Source organism: Cibotium barometz, chromosome 45 (genome assembly GCF_041138505.1).
Source record: "Cibotium barometz isolate CiBa-2024 chromosome 45, ASM4113850v1, whole genome shotgun sequence".
Taxonomy (NCBI): domain Eukaryota; kingdom Viridiplantae; phylum Streptophyta; class Polypodiopsida; order Cyatheales; family Cibotiaceae; genus Cibotium; species Cibotium barometz.
This window is the reverse complement of record NC_141090.1, coordinates 32,213,808-32,233,279: the sequence shown is the minus strand read 5'-3', so window position 1 is coordinate 32,233,279 and position 19,472 is coordinate 32,213,808. Positions and strand designations below refer to the sequence as shown.

The 19,472-nt window shown below is 37.1% G+C and overlaps 1 protein-coding gene across 1 annotated transcript; it reads right to left on the bottom strand.

Moving 5' to 3' along the window:
- Positions 1-392: 392 nt before the first annotated feature.
- LOC147612654 (uncharacterized) lies at positions 393-11,877 on the bottom strand. The gene is made up of 2 exons (XM_086783232.1): positions 11,300-11,877; positions 393-905 (listed from the first exon to the last, which is right to left on the bottom strand). The coding sequence occupies exons 1-2, from the start codon at positions 11,676-11,678 to the stop codon at positions 583-585; spliced, it is 702 nt and encodes a 233-aa protein (XP_086639358.1). The 5' UTR covers positions 11,679-11,877; the 3' UTR covers positions 393-582.
- Positions 11,878-19,472: the final 7,595 nt, after the last annotated feature.

Here is a 19,472-nt window from a genome sequence, read left to right as displayed (position 1 = left end):
AGTCGAGAAATAGAAGGAGAAAAATTTAAAATCTTATTCACAAGGATTAAAAGTAGATTAGCTAATACACATAATTCATTGATTCAATTTGAAAACTTTTGTTCATTTAATCACAACATGTTTTAGCCTTTTCTATGTCAAACTTTAGACGTCGCTAAATTAAAAACAAGCATTTTTTTACATGCCATTATGTGAAATTTTAGAAGTGCTCCCCATATAAATATATTATATATCAGGATATGAAAGAAAATTGTGTGTGTTTCTAAACTTACTTATTATCAAGCATCTATTCTTAATTTGTACTCAAACCATAACACTTATTTGACAAGTTTCAACTTTTAACAACATCCAAAAGTCCCAATTACTACAATCACCCTTACAACTACTCAATAAGACAATAATAGCAAAAATAGGAATTAAGATCATAGCAACACTACATTATATATTTGAGCATTACCCCAGTAGTATCAAACATATTCCAGTTCTAATGTACCTTGTGAAGAAGTACATTTAAGCTTAAAAAGGACAACATGCTGCCCTTGTGAATTTATTTGGTTGCATGTGATATGTGTGTTTTTTGTTCTAATTCTTCTTGAAATCTATCACCATGCTTTCACGAACCTGTTGGCCAGATTCAGGATGTAGTACTTGGAAAGCCATCCAAATAAAATTTGAGTTCATGGTCCCAACAATGTTGACGGTATAGTTATTGTAGCTTGATGGTAATGTGTCATCATCCCCTCCAAGGTATATATGTTTGGAGAGTTTACTCTTTACAACAGGAAAAATTTCTTCCCTCCTTACATATTTGGCAATGTAACTACGGTCTTTTGTCTCAGAAGGTTCTATGTGACCTAAATATAGGCGGCCATTCTTGTTATCCCACCCAATCACAAAACAACAACCTGCAATGAAAGACAAAAGAAACATTAACTTGAATCAATTACAAGAATATCCTCTTTTTCATACTATTGTACTTGCGAGGAAAAAAAGTTTTAAAGCTAGTAGAGCTATAAAGGAAATATACATGAAGTATTAAAGCAATTTCCTATCACCATGAAAATAGAGCTAGACAAACTCCCTAGTGATGCATTTATTTATTTTCCTCCCGAAACTCTCTCCTTGTAGTAGGCTAGACTTTCTATCTTTGTTTGCTAATCATTTTTATCTAACCTTTTGCTATCATCGTTTTGTCCTATTCTCTTACATCCTACTTTTAAGGATGAAACTTTGGGGGGGAAATCACTTAGAAAAGACCTCCATTTCAATTATGTAGTTTGAAATCAAAGAAAGTTTACATATGCTTAGGGTAGATTTTTACCTGATTCTAGGGGGTTTTCCAATTGACATTTAGGCTCACAATATCACACAATGTTGCAAATTGAAGCCAAAACTAAAACTAGGGGGAATCTCAACTAGCAATATTGAGCCAAAAATATAAATAAGTCAGGGAAACGAAATCCAAAAAAAAAGAGCAGCAACTTGACAATGTAATTGTGCACGGCTAGCTATTGTTTTTATTTTTATGAAGAAATTTTGATATTCTTACTTTTGTAAGGCCTTCAAGATGACAAGCTCAAAAAGGGGGTTTGTTGAGCTTAGATTGGTAAAACATGCATCTATGAATACCATATAAGAATATCCTTGAGAAATTACTTCTAATAAATAAAGAAAATAATCCTTTTTTATAGAGGTCTTCAAAAGAATGGTCAAAATTTGGGTGTATGATGTTGAGGTTATGCGATCAACTCTCACAAGCATGGTGAGAAGGGACCATGTTGTGAGTGTTATATGTGCAACCAGGTGGCACACACTAGCTTTTCATGCATTTAAGATTCACCTCCATCAATTCAGTAAGGCAAAGATGTGTCTAGGAATAATGTGCATGGTTGTCTAAGTTTAGTGTTAACCTTTCATTTACGTTCACACCATTCTTCCAAGGATGCATTTTTGTGTGATTATAGCAATAAGGCTTGCCCATTGCACTTAGGATGTCATCTTAATTTTAAAAATTCCTAACCATTAGGATATGTCTGTTTGGATGCCGTTCACCAGGCTATAAAATACACACACTACATCTCCACAACAAAGGTCTTAGAGAAGACCACCTCCATATTGGAGGGCATCCTCCTTCTCTAGAGGGCTTGGTACATGTAATCATAGATGGCTCATGAAAAATATTACAAATAGAGGAAATAAAGGTGGCTCATGAGAATACTTGTCCATCCAATCAAGTGCACCTTGTAGTTTTTCATTGATCTCTTTCTTTAGAAGGTGAGGGGGAGCCAATCATAATTCTTGGATTGTTGTAGCTACATTCATAGACTTTTTCTATGTAAGGGGTGTAGCCAGGTGTAATTTGCAAGAAAGAGGCCCACTCATTACATGGAGTAGACAACATTAGTGTTGGTCACCATCCTAAATCTCATATAGGAGAATCTCACCATGGATACTTGTTCCATAGGCATCAAGGTAATGTGTATTCATAAAAGATATCAAAATGTACCTTTACAACTATGAGCCATTGTCTTACATACTTGGGCCCATTTCACAATCAATTATTACGCCCATGCCCATAAGCCTTGGCACAAAGCCCAACATATGTCCATGCCCATAAGCCTAGGTACAAAGCCCAACATATGACCATTCCCATGAACCCATGGCCACCACCACATTACAAACTATCCCCACCCAAATATGTTTTGTCCTCAAAAAATTCTTTAACTTCATTGGTATGAGGATATCCACTATATACATACAATTGCACCATGTAGCAAAACTATCCCCCAAGAGAGCATAGCCATGCTTAAGAGAATCATAATATAATGTAATTATCTCCAAAAAACACCAAACCATAGCATCATGTGATACACCCTCTTTATTAAGTGTATATATCAATAACATCCCAATTGAGCATCATATTAGCCTCCAAAGAGTGAATCTCAAAACATTACAACAAGCATATTCAATGTTACATGGCTCAATTCTCCCCACATCAGCATTCAACAAGTGCTCATATCCTTCAAATATGTGGGTGGGCTTCCATGCAGCTTTATCTCAAGTAATCCCTTCCATTTAACAAACAAGGTATTCGTGCAAAGAATGATTGCAAAGTGCCTTTTCCCTCATGCACAACACTCTCTCGGGAATATATTCCAACATGACATCCTCATTAGCTCATCCAAGACTTGCACTTCTGGTCCAACATATACCTTCAAATAAGACACATGAAACACATTATGAATTCTTATAGTAGATGAAAGTAGTAATTAGGCTAATTCACCAACCCTTCTCACCACCTTATATGGACCATAGAAACGGTGCGCAAGCTTTGTATTGGTGTTTCCCTTGAGAGAACCATAATGTGTCTTGGAAATCCTCAAGAATACATAATCTCCCTCCTTGAATTCCAATGGTCTTTGATGTGCATCTTCATAATGCTTCATCTTCTCTTGAGACTTCTTGATGTTCTCTTTGCATGTTTGTAAGAGAGCTTGCATTCTTTCCAGTTCATTCTTTGCATTGGTATTCACATTGTCATTCTTGAATGCTACAATTGGCAAATGTACCTTATACCTATACATAGGCTCAAAAGGCAACATTCCAATGATCACATGGTAAGTGCTATTGTAGGCAAACTCAGCCAAGTGTAACCAATCATCGCAAGCATTTTGCATCTCATAGCAATAATGCCTAAAGTAAGTCTCAAGCCATTTGTTTACCCTGTTTATTTTACCATCGGTCTTTGGGTGATAGGCCATACTTGGAGCCATTACTCTCAAAAAATGCATACTAAAATGTGCCCATGAATTCAACATCCCGGTCACTTACTATTTGTTGTGGCATGCCATGCATCCGAAACACATATTCCATGAATTCACATACAACCATAGATGCCAAATATCTCACTTTTGTAGGCACAAAATGGGAAGCCTTTGTCAACCGATCACCCAAAAGAGAAATGTTTTTCCACCCTTTCTTGGTGGTAGGAAGACCCGTGATAAAATCCATTGCTATATGAGTCCATTTACCCTCCAGAATGGATAAAGGCTGAAGCAAACCATCGAGCTTTTATGTGGGATCCTTATTGAGTTAACAAGGCAGCAGCATACTCCTTCACATCACTCTAATGTCCTTTCCAATAATGCAATCATAGATTTTAAATAGCCCCAAATGTTTCGACATGAGAGAAGCATGCATCTCTTCAAACACCTTCTTCTTGAAAGCCAAATGAGGTACAAATGAGGTACAAGATACACCTTCTCCTTGAAGTAAAGGAGTTCATTAATTTGCAACTAGAAATGAGGTAACTCTTCACAAGTATCAAGCTATTATTTTTGTCTCCCTCATGCCACAACATATACTCTTCTTGGATGTCTTCAATCCAATCTTTATGCACTTACGAGATGGAAAAAAATGTACAAGCCCACATTCTTGAGAGTGAATCAACCACCACATTATCCTTCCCTTTGTATAAGTGATTTTAAAATCATAATTTTGAAGGGTTTCCAACCATCGCCTTTGCTTGAGTGAGACTTTTGGTTGAGAAAGAAAATACTTGAGGACCCTATGGTCACTTCTCACATCATAAAACTTGTTTCCCTAGAGATAGTGATGCCATTTCTTGATCGCGTGTAATATAGCGCTCATTTCTTGATCATAAACATGTATCTCCTTCGCTTTGTCATCAAGTCTATGGCTTTCAAATTCAATTACCCCATGGCCTTGATACAACACAGCACCAATACCTCTTCTACATATATCCACTCTAATAGTGGTCAGCTCTAAGTGCATCAAAAACCTTGCGAACATGAACCAAATTCTCCTCTTCACTTTTGCTATACACCAAAAATGTCATTGAAGAAGACCAAAACAAACTTGAAGAGTTATGGTCGTAGCATTTTGTTCATTAAGGCATAAAAAGCAATGGGTGTATTACATAACCCAAATAGTATCACCATATAATGATACAATCCCCTTTTGGTTCTAAATGCCTTTTTAATATCATCACCACTCTTCATCCTTATTTGATGATAGCCAGACCTCAAGTCAATATTTGTGAAGAACTTGGTACCCTTCTTGACTCATCCAATAAATCATCAATCCTTGGGATAGGATACCTATTTTTTATTGTGATCTTTTTCACATTCCTATACTCAATGCACATTTGAAAGGTAACATCCTTCTTCTTCACAAACAACACCGGCGATGCAAATGATGATTAACTTGGTTTCACCCATCCCATATCCATTAATTCTTGAACTTGCTTATCCACCTCATCTTTATCCACTTTTGATAATCTATATGGTGGCTTGTTGATAGGCCTAGAGTTAGGCCCAAGCTCTATTCCATGATCAATCTCTTGGAAAGGTGGCAAGCATTTTGGCATTTGAAATATATCTTCGTACTCTTCAACGACAACTTTGCCATTCCTTCATATGTGACCTTGCCTTCATTTCCAATATCATCCTCCTTGTAAATCTGTAATACATATACCATACTTAACTTCTTGAGTTCCCTTTTAAATTAAGTGTGATTGATAAGGTTCAACTTTGGTTTATGGTTGCCCCACAAAGTGACACCTCTTCCATCATGTGCCAAACATCCAAAATATCCACTTTCCAAGTGTAATCATGTGAAAGCACCAATGCCACATCATGGCATACCATTTTTCAATCCATTTTACCCCCATTTGCCACTTATACTTTATGCAAATTTGTCAAACACATGGGCTATAATTTGAGACTTCGTATGGATTTTGTATTCATAAAGCTATGTGTACTTCCACTATCCACCAACACATGAGAAATTCTTCCATTGATGTATGCCATAACCATCAAAGTGTTTGCTCCTTTGCACCCGGAATACAAATAATGGGACAATGTGCATAAGGTTGGTTCCATACAAGTATCCTCCAAAGTACACATAGGTAAGCCATCATCTCCTTAAAGTCTTGGTGATCATTGAAGATCTCAGCCTCTGTCTTTTTATCTTCTTCCAAGACTTTGGAGTACACCATATTAAGTTTGACATTCCTTGCTTTGCAAACTTTTTAATTCTCCTTGTTCATTCATGTGGTTCTCAATTAAAGCACAAGTCTTTACTTCTCAATTCATTCATGTGGTTCTCCCTTATCAACTTTCTCTTAATAACACCTTTAAAAGGCTTCCCATCAACATTTGTAGACTTTTGAGGAGCATGAGAAGCATTACCAAATCTGTAATTTGATTTTCCTCCACTTCCGTACACCGTGGAAACTTGGGCACAAAAGAAGTGGATTTGGCATCTCTCATAGACTTCACATAAGTGTTAGGAGCTGGATCATTACAAAAAATACCTCTATTTAACCATGCATTTGAATACTTCTCCTCATATATCTCTGCCCAAAGCATGGCTTCCTTAAGAGTAGTTGGCTTTTGTGCCTTGACATCTACACCAATGTTGGTCCTCAAACCCTTGATGTACTTGGCCTTCTTGAATTCTTTATTAAACCCATGCACATGTGGCATAAACTTCATGAACATGTGGGTGTAGTCTTTGTTGACACTACTTTGTCTTTGTTGCAAGTCATTCCAATCACACATAAGCTTGTCTTGATGCAATTGAGAGATAAAGGTGTCTCTCATTTCATCCTTCAAAGCATTCCATGGGATAACTTCCTAAGCTTGAGATTGTAAATGCCTCCACCAAGCATGTATGTACCCTTCTAAATGCAACGTTACAAAGTAGACCATAGCCTTCTCACTTCTAGGGTTCATTTTGAAGTAGAAGTTCATCTTGTTGAGACACTCTTTCAAACTCTTCATTCAAAGTATTCTCTCCATTGAACTTTGGCAACACTATTTTATCTTTAACACCTTTGATCTCATCATGCCTTCATGCATGCCCATGATCAAGACTCCCTTGCCAATCATCATGAAAATCATCTTGCATGTTCCAAATCATCATCATCATGCAACTCTTCCCTTTACATCCTTGGAGCTCTTCTAACATTATTGGAGCCCAAATTAAAAGTAGAGCCATGTGCCAATTCTTTCCCTTTTGTAGATACATGAGAGGTGGAACCATGAAATGTATTTAGCATAGCATGTTGCAAATTCCTTTGAGAACAAGGAACATTATCCTTATTGCCAAAACACATGTCATTCCCATATCTAATGCGTACTCCTTTTGTTGGCTTTGGCATTACATTATCATGAGAAATTTTATTTATAAAAGTATCTTGCAAAGGTGTCCTATCATGATACATCCTCACATCTTGATAAGGTGGATGAACAACATCATTCCTTGATTCACTTCTCAACAAGGCTATTTCACTTTTGAAAATGTTGAGAAGTTGATTTTGTGAGTTGAGGAGTTGATCTTAAAATTTGGATTATTTGTCATTGAAGCTGTCCAACATTTCCCTCATCATGCACATCATGTGATACATGTCATTGAAGCTATCCAACATTTCCCTCATAATGCACATCATGTGATACATGTCATTGGACATTTTCCTCATCATGCACATCATGTGATACATGTCATTGGAGATGGGTGGTAATTCTTTGGCTTTAGAAGATTTTTGCCCTTGCACTAGTGACATCATCACATACTCCTTTGCCCTTCGATGCCACCACATTTACATAGGTAACCTCCTCAATACAAGAATTCTTGCCTTTTCCCTCTCCAAGCATTTTTTCATACAACACCAACCTATGTATCGGCATTGTCTCAACACATGTATCATCCCCAATGTCAAGTGCACCATCAATTTCTTCCACAAGTGTCCCTTGATTAGGTTCCAACATCTCTTGAGTTTCATCCACAATCCTATGTGGTCTTCCCCTTGGCATAAATGCAATTTTTAGATTTGAATGGATTAGGTTCCAACATCTCTTGAGTTTCATCCACAATCCTGTGTGGTCTTCCCCTTGGCATAAATGCAATTTTTAGATTTGAATGGATGAAAGGTCAAATGAGATTAAAATTGGGTGCTCAAGGGCTCTATGGAGATCTAATGATGTGTAAACACAAAATGCAAAAACAAAAAAAAAATCAGATGAGGCAAATACTCTCTGTTGTAGGGTTTATGCAGTACTGCTAAAAATGGAAATTTGGCTATAAGATGACCAAAATTAGACTGATTTTGATGATCTTTAGCTTTTTGGAACTATCTTAGCAAGTACTATCATCCCCCCAAAAGGTTTGACCAAAGTCAAAGTGGAAGTCAACTTTTTTTTATACTTTTGTCAAAAAAATCAACTGCGTGACTTTGACCTAGCAAATGAAACCGGAATCAAAGTGTTTAGGGCTTGATTGGAGGGTCTAATGAATTAATAAAAGGATATGTAAATACCCTTGCAAGACAATCTAGGGTTTATGAGATTGAATTAAGGTCTGGATAATTTTGGTAAACGATAATTTCACCCCCCAAATGATGTTAGAAACAAGATCTTTAAGACTTTATGTGAAATACTTATGGAGCACTACAAGAGGGTATAAAGCCCTAGGCAAGACCTAAAAATCCCTATGAGTTTAGGGTTTAGGCCTGTAGGTATTAAGAAATTTCAATAGCATTTTTTTGCTGTTAGAGTCAAATCTCAATATAAGCAAACAAAATTATTGATTCCCATCAAGTCCTCTTGTAATTTCCATCACAAGGTTTTTATAACGCATCAATAAGATCATCCAATTAGTCTCCCCAATTGCATCCAATGCATAACATTTTATCCTTTGTAATGCATCCACTATCCACCAGTGTGTCAATACTATGCCCAATGAAAACACGTCATTTACCACAATTGGTAGTCGATGAAGTGAAGTCGAAGAAGCGCATTGAAGTTTTCTAATCTCCTAGCCAAGGTCTTCCAACCCTTGTACCCAATTTTGAATTCCGAGGGCACAAGTTTGAGCCATGTCTTCACCACCAAGACCTAATCCCTTACCATACCGCTTTCCCCCACAGCACGATGAGTTCAAGCCATGCTCTGCTTTGTGTCTCCTCCAAATACCGGAGTACCCTCACACGTCACTAGTGGATAGAAATGAAAGCGTAGTACAATGTGATGTGGAGAGTGATTAACATCACTTACAAAGGGCACTTATAATTGCATGCCATATCCATCCAATACAAGGGTTTAATGTCTTTGATGACACTATATGGTAGTGCAACAACCCTCCTTGGTTTTCTTCAATCCCATTGCTTCATGGAAATAGCTCAATGCACAATGCATAAAGAGACCCTCAAGGTGAAGAGCAATTTGACCTCAATGAACAAAACATGGGTGTATGCAATTCCCAAGGGTAAAAACAATGCATGGCATGAACAAAGGAGTCTGGGGGCATGAGTTTACGCATTTGAAATCAAGAAAACCCCAAGGAAAACCCTAATCTTGAAGCATTTACCCTAAAACCCCGTTTCATCAAGACACCCTAATCTTTCCACCTTTTTGATGCAATGATGATATGGATGACAAGAGGAAAGACTAATGATTATGCTTGACACCTTGGATTCTCGAAAAGATTGAAGAAAATCCTAATTTTCTCATGAAATTTAAGAAATGCAAGGAATTGAAGATTTACATGAGATCCCATGCTCAAGCAGAAATTGATCACATGTATGAGTATAGCTAAGCACGAGAAAGGAGATTATTTAAGAAATGCAAGGAATTGAAGATTTACATAAGATCCCATGCTCAAGCAGAAATTGATCACATGTATGAGTATAGCTAAGCTGCACGAGAAAGGAGATTATTGAAGAAATATTCCAAAATTTATGAAAGGTACCCTGATTTCTTGAAAACCCCAATATGAAATCCTAGAAAAATTGAAGAAATTGAAGAGATTAGCTTATGTAGAGGCTTAGTCAAGGCTTAGTAATCATCATTAGAAGATTAATCAACATTTAGCAAAGCTTCATTAAGCATTCCAATCCTCATGAAACCTTAAGAAAAACGGCGTAGCCCATTTACCCTCTCTTGAGCAAGAAAGAAGATCAAACACACATGTAGAAGGCCTAGTATGCCTTATAGCATGAGATTTAAGCATTAGACTCCAAGTTCACACATTTTAGAGACTAGGAAGGCGGCGCTGCGCAAATGGCCATGAGGCTGCAACAGCAGGAGAGAGAATCGTGGTTGTTTCGCCACATTGAACCATCAAACAGCTTCACTTGAGCTCCACAATGACCTCTCATGCCTTCCGAGATGAAGAAATCAACTCCCAAGATTCCCTAGAATAAAAAACGTGGAAGGGAAGGAAGCCTGAAGGAGAGGAGCAAGTCCACACCATACAACCTTGTCCATTGCACACTCACTTTGGCCAAAAATTTGTCTACCTATCAAAATTGACCCAAATGGCTCAAATTTTGGAAACAAATCATATCCAAATGCCATCACCAACATTCAAGATCACCATTGCTCTGATTTTTATCATCAATTTGAGTGATTCCTCCATGTTTGCACCAAATTTTCAAGAAAATCTTGGAAAATTTCAAGAATCTCAAGAAAGATCGAGAAAATCAAGAAATCTGATAATTTTTCAAAATTTCTTGAAACCAAGATGAAGATGGATCAAGACTTTGCTCTGATACCACTGCAAGAAAGAGGCCCACTCATTACATGGAGTAGACAAGATGAGTGTCAGTCACCATGCTAGATCTTATATGGGAGAAGCTCACCATGGATACTTGTGCCATAGGCATCAAGGTAATGTGTATTCATAAAAGATACTAAAAGGTACCTTTACAACTATGAGCCATTGTCATATATACCTTGGCCCATTTCACACTCAATTATTATGCCCATGCCCATAAGCCTAGGCCCAAAGCCCAACATATGAACATACCCATGAACCCATGGCCACCACCACATTACACAATTATTCATACAACCATGACCAAACTCCTCACAGTTCCAACACTAAAAATTAGGGATCCTTTCTCTACCTCCTTCCATTCCCTTCCCCCCACCAAAAGAAAACAATCTCGATTGAAGGAGGAGACAGATCTTATGGGTCAAAAAATCAAGAAGTGGTACTCGGGTGGTGTGAGCCACAAATCCTATACAGAGTTGGGGTTTAGAAGAAATTTGCAGCTTGGGACAGGTAGTCGGTAAATGTAGAAAGAGGTAGAGAGGGGAGGTAGAGGGTACCATGAGCACCCTCCACACTAGATAGATAGATATGCATAAGCCTTTCATATATGAAGAAGGGTATTTTTTGGAGGTCACTTGGGAAATTGGGGTTCCAAGAATATGTAAATTTTGTTGATACTTATAAAATTCAATAAAAATGGTTAAGAAAAGAAGGGCCGGACCTGTTAATTTCTCGGTGCAAATGATATGCGCTCCGGGACGTGCAAGGTCGATGGTGGCTAGAGTTCCGTCGGGGAACTTGTTTTTGTGCTGGATAAGGCGATCCACAGATACTCGTGGCACAAACCAAACGTGGATGGAAGCGGAGGGCTCACCATGAGGTTTTGTGTGTTGGAAGCTCACTATGTCTCCCTTCCCCGGATTGAAGAGGCCCGCATAGTAATCTCTGACGGAGGCAGTTTTCACACTCTTGTCCACAATTGTGCGGAAGAGAGTCTGTTTGAGGTAATCTACCAGAGCATAAGGGTCATAGGTTCCGTCTTTCATCTCCTGGACGGCCTGCTTCGCACTGGTGATTTTCTTTGGGGTGGGGGTGGCCATTAATGAAGGAGGGTGTGGCTGGGTGGCTGGGTGTGTTGTGTGAATTTCCTACGCGCAACTCCTCCTAGATGGAAGGCTCAGAAGAAGGTTCAGGGTAAGGAAGAGATAATAAACAAGAGAGAACACCATATAAGGAGGATGGATGGATGTGTGTGTGTGTGTGTGTGTGTGTGTGTGGAGGGGAGGGAGGAAAAAGGAGAAAGATAGACGTGAGCTAGTGTAAGGAAAGTGGAAAACGAGAGAGAGAGAGAGAGAGAGAGAGAGAGAGAGAGAGTGTGTTTGTGTATGTGTGTGTGTGTGGAGGGGAGGGGAGGGGAGGGGAGGAAAAAGGAGAAAGATAGACGTGAGCTAGTGTAAGGAAAGTGGAAAACAAGAGAGAGAAAGAGAGAGAGAGAGAGGGGGGGAGCTCTCAAGGTAATTGCTAAGATAGAGAGAACCACTATAATTGAAATACAATACCAAACATATTTTTTAACAAACTAGCTATGGAAGAAAATTTCAAAGAGATCGAGAGAGAGAGAGAGAGAGATGGCCACTATAATTAGAATATTTTAACAAGCTGGCTATGGAAGAAAATTTCAAAGAAACTCAAAACTTCTTTTTGTACAAGTGATGAAATAATGAAAAAACAATGTGGATATTGATTACATTTCTAGAACATGATGCCAAAAGTAAATGGATAAGGTGAACAACTTTTTTTTTGGGAAAGAAAAGGCTTACCACCTTTTGAGAGAAAAAGAGGACTTAACTTTAACCTTCCTGATGCATATCCTTCCCCCAAGGGTAATGAAAGTAACAACCATAGGGGGTAATGAATAAAAGTAACAACCATTGACCACTCGACCATGGCCGCTCATGTAAGTACTAGTTTTATAGATAAAGAATCCACCCCTCAATTGCAACATCTAAATAAAATACACATCATCTAATTTCCTTAGGGAAAAAGGAAGAAAGATACATGTGAGCTAAGGAGGATAGACAAAAAAAGGGGGATGAGAGAGAGAGAGGAGTCATATATAGAGAGAGATCGGGAGAACAAAGATACACGATGTGAGGTAAGGAGGATAAACACAAAAAGGGGATGAGAGAGAGAGAGAGAGAGAGAGAGAGAGAGAGAGTCATACAAAGAGAGAGAGAAATAAGAAAGATAGACATGAGGAAAAGAGAGAAAGAGCTATCCATGTGTAGGGAGAGAGTTTTACATAGAAAGGGCATGGTGCCAAGCACCCAGCTGCTTCCAACCTACGCAATCGTTCAGTAAAGTGGAGTGTGGGGCCATTCGCTTTCATTAGTTTTATTCGTGCCAAGAGTATCTATGGGAACTTTTTCTACCATCCATCTTGCAAACCCTCTCGCTAGCCAAGAAGGAAATTTCCAAAAGGCACACTCAAGGGATACCAACTCCTTTTTGCTAAAACTTCCCACCCCCTCATTTATTATCAAATACATTCAGTGATTTTTAAAAAACTTTTTTTCAAACAATAAAAAGAAGGGTAACTTTAATACTCAACCAATAAAAGAAGGGTAACTTTTTTTCAACCAATAAAAGAATGGTAACTTTAATACTCAACCACCCGTTTTGACTTGCCAATAAAAAGGCCTCAGCATTTTTCCATTAAAATCCAAAGAGAACAATGTTTTCTTGGGCCACTAAAGAATAACTCTCACAATAATTGATATCCTTTCTGGTATTCATCTGGTGGTCACCAAAGGTCGTGGCATTATTCCATTTAAATCCAAAGAAAGTAATACTATACCGGGCCACTAAAGGGTAACTCTCACAATAATTGATACCTTTTTCAGTATTCATGGTGTTGTCACTAAAGACCTTAGCATTATTCCATTAAAATCCAAACACAACAATATTTTATTGGGCTAGTAAAGGGTAACTCTCATAATAGCTGTTATCTTCTACGATATTCATCGTATGGTCACGGATGTCACTGGGTGGTGATTTATCACTCTGAGTTGAGGATGTGTAAATGATGGGTTTCTCATATATAATGACAATAGTATATATTATGGGAGATCTAAACTATAATATCATTTTGTAATAATGAAAAGGAATGGTTTCTTCTCAAACTTTTGCCAAGGAGCGGCCCTTCTCTCTTTACCTCTCTCGGCCTTAAAAAAGTAAAACTCTTTAGACTTTCACTTCTCTCTCATGTCTCTATACATGCATGTCCTCTAACCTTAGATGTTTTATTAAAAAGAAAGGCCCTTTTTCACTATGAGTTTCCTTTCTTTCTCTCTAGTTCCCTCTCACTAAAATCCATACACTTTTTCCATAAAAAGATCTCTCTCTCTCTCTATCTCTATCTCTATCTCTCTCTCTCTCTCATACACACACACACACACACACACACACACACACTCCTTCTCAACAAAAATATTTTTTAAATAATTTTATGAGTTGATAAATGTCATATTTAAACTCCTTGAGGCTATTGCACCAACTCTCTATCTAGTGTTTATTTCTCTTTGTTTCTCTCTCACTAATACCATATCCTTTTTGCAAAGAAGAACTCTCTCTCTCTCTCTCTCTCTCTCTCTCTCTCTCTCTCTCTCTCTCTCTCTCTCTCTCTCTCTCTCTCTCTGAGACACACAAACAAAATTATACTTCTTATATAGTTTTTTGAATTAAAAAATCTAGTAGGATGTTTCTCTTCTTAATGCTAATAGAATTTTATCTTTATGCAATACCAAGTTTACCATATTCTAAGTTGCACCCTCCTCAACATTACTTGAGCATCAATAATATTTTATTTATTTTATCAATAATATTTTATTTATTTTATCAATAATATTTTTTTCTTATTTTTGGGTAGGCCAACATAAGAATTCTATGAAATGTTTGCCTTGTTCAATACAAAATTTAGTGTGATATGCGGGTATTATAACTAAAAATGAACAAAATTTAGGCCACAAAATAAATCCTTCGTAAATTTCTAAGTGTTTTTTTCAATTTTCAGATAAGTAATACATGTACATGCCTTTTTTGACAAGCACTAGTAGGTATACAACAAGCAACCAAGAAGGAAATTTCAAGCTCATTTAAGAAGAGTGTCCTTTCTATTAAAACTCCCCAACTCTCCTCATTTGTTATTAGGAAGCTACCCTTTCATTTCTCAAGTGTCATTTCTATTAAAAGCCTCCATCATTTATTATTAGGTAGGTACCACATTTTGGCCTGCTTAGGCAAGGCTTTAGTAATGGTCATTCCATAACTTTGGCTAAGTAGAAAAGAGAAGAAAGTAGATAAATATTATGATTGTTTCACTCATTTAATGGTATAGCTTTGAATTTGAGATAAACCTTTAATATCCTTTCCCAAGACTTTCAAGTTTCAACATGAATAGGTAGAAAGTCTTTTAAAAGTTTTCACTTTCTCTCTATCATTCTCTCTATCATGTTTGCATATTTAAAAATACAAGAATAGAAAATAAATTTAAAAATATTCTGATTCGATGCATGCACTCATTAATAGAACCACATCAGATATAGATTTATAGGCAAGGTAAGGCAATTTAACCTAATGAAAGCCTTCATTAATAGAACCACATCAGATATAGATTTATAGGCAAGGCAATTTAACCTAATGAAAGCCTTCACACATGAGGAAGAAAAGCTTGTATCATTTTTGTTCCATAGTTTTCAAAGAAAAACAAATTGTTTTTATGCCCATGACCTACTGAAGAAGATAAATTTGTGTGGAAAAAGAGAGAGAGAGAGAGAGAGAGAGAGAGAGAGAGAGAGAGAGAGAGAGAGAGAGAGAGAGAGAGAGAGAGTGTTTGTGTATGTGTGTGTGTGTGGAGGGGAGGGGAGGGGAGGGGAGGGAGGAAAAAGGAGAAAGATAGATGTGAGCTAGTGTAAGGAAAGTGGAAAACAAGAGAGAGAAAGAGAGAGAGAGAGAGGGGGGAGCTCTCAAGGTGATTGCTAAGATAGAGAGAACCACTATAATTAAAATACAATACCAAACATATTTTTTAACAAACTAAGCAGCATCTAAATAAAATACACTTCATCTAATCATTAGATTTCCATAGGGAAAATGGAAGAAAGATACATGTGAGCTAAGGAGGATAGACAAAAAAAAAAGGGATGAGAGAGAGAGGAGTCATACATAGAAAGAGATCAGAAGAACAAAGATACACGTGAGGTAAGGAGGATAAACACAAAAAGGGGACGAGAGAGAGAGAGAGAGAGAGAGAGAGAGAGAGAGAGAGTCATATAAAGAGAGAGAAAAATAAGAAAGATAGACATGAGGAAAAGAGAGAAAGAGCTATCCATGTGTAGGGAGAGAGTTTTACATAGAAAGGGCATGGTGCCAGCAGCGAGCTGCTTCCAACCTACGCAATCATTCAGTAAAGTGGAGTGTGGGGCCATTCGCTTTCATTAGTTTTATTCGTGCCAAGAGTATCTGTGGGAACTTTAGCTACCATCAATCTTGCAAACCCTCTCGCTAGCCAAGAAGGAAATTTCCAAAAGGCACATGCAAGGGAAACCGTCTCCTTTTTGCTAAAACTTCCCACCCCCTCATTTATTATCAAATACATATAGTGATTTTTAAAAAACTTTCTTTCAACCAATAAAAGAAGGGTAACTTTAATACTCAACCAACCATTTTGACTTGCCAATAAAAAGGCCTCAGCATTGTTCCATCAAAATCCAAAGAGAACAATGTTTTCTTGGGCCACTAAAGGATAATTCTCACAATAATTGATATCCTTTCTGGTATTCATCTTGTGGTCACCAAAGGTCGTGGCATTATTCCATTTAAATCCAAAGAAAGTAATACTTTACCGGGCCACTAAAGGGTAACTCTCACAATAATTGATACCTTTTTCAGTATTCATGGTGTTGTCACCAAAGGCCTTAGCATTATTCCATTAAGATCCAAACACAACAATATTTTCTTGGGCTAGTAAAGGGTAACTCTCATAATAGCTAATATCTTCTACGATATTCATCGTATGGTCACGGATGTCACTGTGATTTATCACTCTGAGTTGAGGATGTGTAAATGATGGGTTTCTCATATATAATGACAATAGTATATATTATGGGAGATCTAAACTATAATATCATTTTAGAATAATGAAAAGGAATGGTTTGTTCTCAAACTTTTGCCAAGGAGCAGCCCTTCTCTCTTTACCTCTCTCTCCCTTAAAAAAGTAAAACTCTTTAGACTTTCACTTCTCTCTCATGTCTCTATACAAGCATGTCCTCTAACCTTAGATTTTTTATTGAAAAGAAAGGCCCTTTTTCACTATTGAGCTTCCTTTCTTTCTCTCTAGTTCCCTCTCACTAAAACCCATACACTTTTTCCATAAAAAGATCTCTCTCTCTCTCTCTCTCTCTCTCTCTCTCTCTCTCTCTCTCTCTCATATATACACACACACACACACACTCCTTCTCAACAAAAATATTTTCCAAATAATTTTATGAGTTCATAAATGTCATATTTAAACTCCTTGAGGCTATTGCACCAACTCTCTATCTAGTGTTTATTTCTCTTTGTTTCTCTCTCACTAATACCATATCCTTTTTGCAAATAACAACCCCTCTCTCTCTCTCGCTCTGTCTCTCTCTCTCTCTCTCTTCTATTAAAAGCCTCCATCATTTATTTTTAGGTAGGTACCACGTTTTGGCCTGCTTAGGCAAGGCTTTAGTAATGGTCATTCCATGACTTTGGCTAAGTAGAAAGGAAAAGAAATTAGATAAATATTATGATTGTTTCACTCATTTAATGGTATAGCTTTCATTTTGAGATAAAGCTTTAATATCCTTTCCCAAGACTTTCAAGTTTCAACATGAATAGGTAGAAAGTCTTTTAAAAGCTTTTCACTTTCTCTCTATCATGTTTGCATATTTAAAAATACAAGAATAGAAAATAAATTTGAGAATATTCTGATTCGATGTGTGCACTCATTAATAGAACCACATCAGATATAGATTTGTAGGCAAGGCAATTTAACCTAATGAAAGGCTTCACACATGAGGAAGAAAAGCTTGTATCATTTTTGTTCCATAGTTTTCAAAGAAAAACAAATTGTTTTTATGCCCATGACCTACTGAAGAAGATAAATTTGTGTGCTAAACAAAGTAATAAGAAAAAGTAAAAAAACTAAAATCAATAAAGGTGTTTATTAACAATTACTAAAGTACCTTACAGTAAAGAAAAAGTATGCAATCCCTCTCATAGACAACCACATTGACCATATTCATGGAACAAAGGTCTTTACTAAGATAGATTTGAAATTGGAATACTATAAGATTAGGATAACCAAAGAATATATTTCTAAGATAAGATTTAACTCACATTATGGCCACAAATATGAACTTAAAGTGATGCCCTTTAACCTCACAAGTGACCCATCTACTTTCAATTGGCTCATGACCAACATATTTTATAAACTTCTTAAGGAATTTGTGCTTGTATTTGTGACAACATCTTGGTTTATTTAAAGGAAGAAGCCCTTCAAGAATTTGTGCTTGTATTTGTGACAACATCTTGGTTTATTTAAAGGAAGAAGCCCTTCAGGAATTTCATCTACTAAGAGTATTCGAGATACTGAGAGTATTCGAGATACTGACCCATCTACTTTCAATTGGCTCATGACCAACATACTCCATAAACTTCTTAAGGAATTTGTACTTGTATTTGTGACAACATCTTGGTTTATTTAAAGGAAGAATCCCTTCAGGAATTTCATCTACTAAGAGTATTTGAGATACTGAGAGAGAACCACTTGTATGCCAAGAAGAGTAAATGCACTTTTGGGACTGATCACATTAAATATTTAGGTCTCATCATAACTACGGAAGGAATGGCTACTAACCTCCCTAGAATAAAGGTACTTTTTACATGGCCTATACCCAAAACCATCAAATAAATAACGGGGTTTTCAGGAATCACAATTTGGTGGTACATATTCATAAAGAACTATCATGCAAAGAAAGTGGCACCTCTTACAAATACTAGAAAAGGATATTTCATCTATTGGTTCTTGTATTTGTTTAGTCAAGTTCCTTTTTAATGAGCCATGAAGGGAAAGAATTGATGAGCCAATAGATATTTAAAATTGAGCGTAGAGATTTCCATAGATAGAAGGTCTACTTCATGTGCTCTTGGCAATGTGCTCAAAGCATCAAGGTGTATAGTAATGGCCAAGGTTTCCATGTAAATGTTAGAAAGAGAGCAATGTTTTTTTTTCAAATAAAGGCTTCTTATATTACGAGATTAGAGAAATAAATTACAACATATAAAGAGCTCTAATAAACACAATATCCTTGGAAATGATAGTTTCTCTTATCATCAATAGATCTTGAATTGCTTGACTCAACTGGTCCACTTATTTATCTTTAGCTTTGCTATGAAGTTTCTCTAATTGAGAGTCCAGATCCTTCAGCCTCCTTTCTATGTATCTTTCACCTACATTAACCAAATTCTCTTTTAGCCAAATGTTGTTAGCAGGATTGTTTTTAAACATGACCTCAAGTCTATGCAACCAAATACACCAAAGCATTTCAGTTCTCAAAACTACCCATGACTCCATGGTGCACCCAATGCTATCTCCTAGATGGAAGGCTCAGAAGAAGGTTTGGGGTAAGGAAGAGATAAACAAGAGAGAACACCATATAAGGAGGATGCATGTGTGTGTGTGTGTGTGTGTGTGAGGGGGAGAGAGAGAGAGAGAGAGAGAGAGAGAGTGTGTGTGGGGGGGAGGGAGAAAAAAGGAGAAAGATAGACGTGAGCTAGTGTAAGGAAAGTGGAAAACAAGAAAGAGAGAG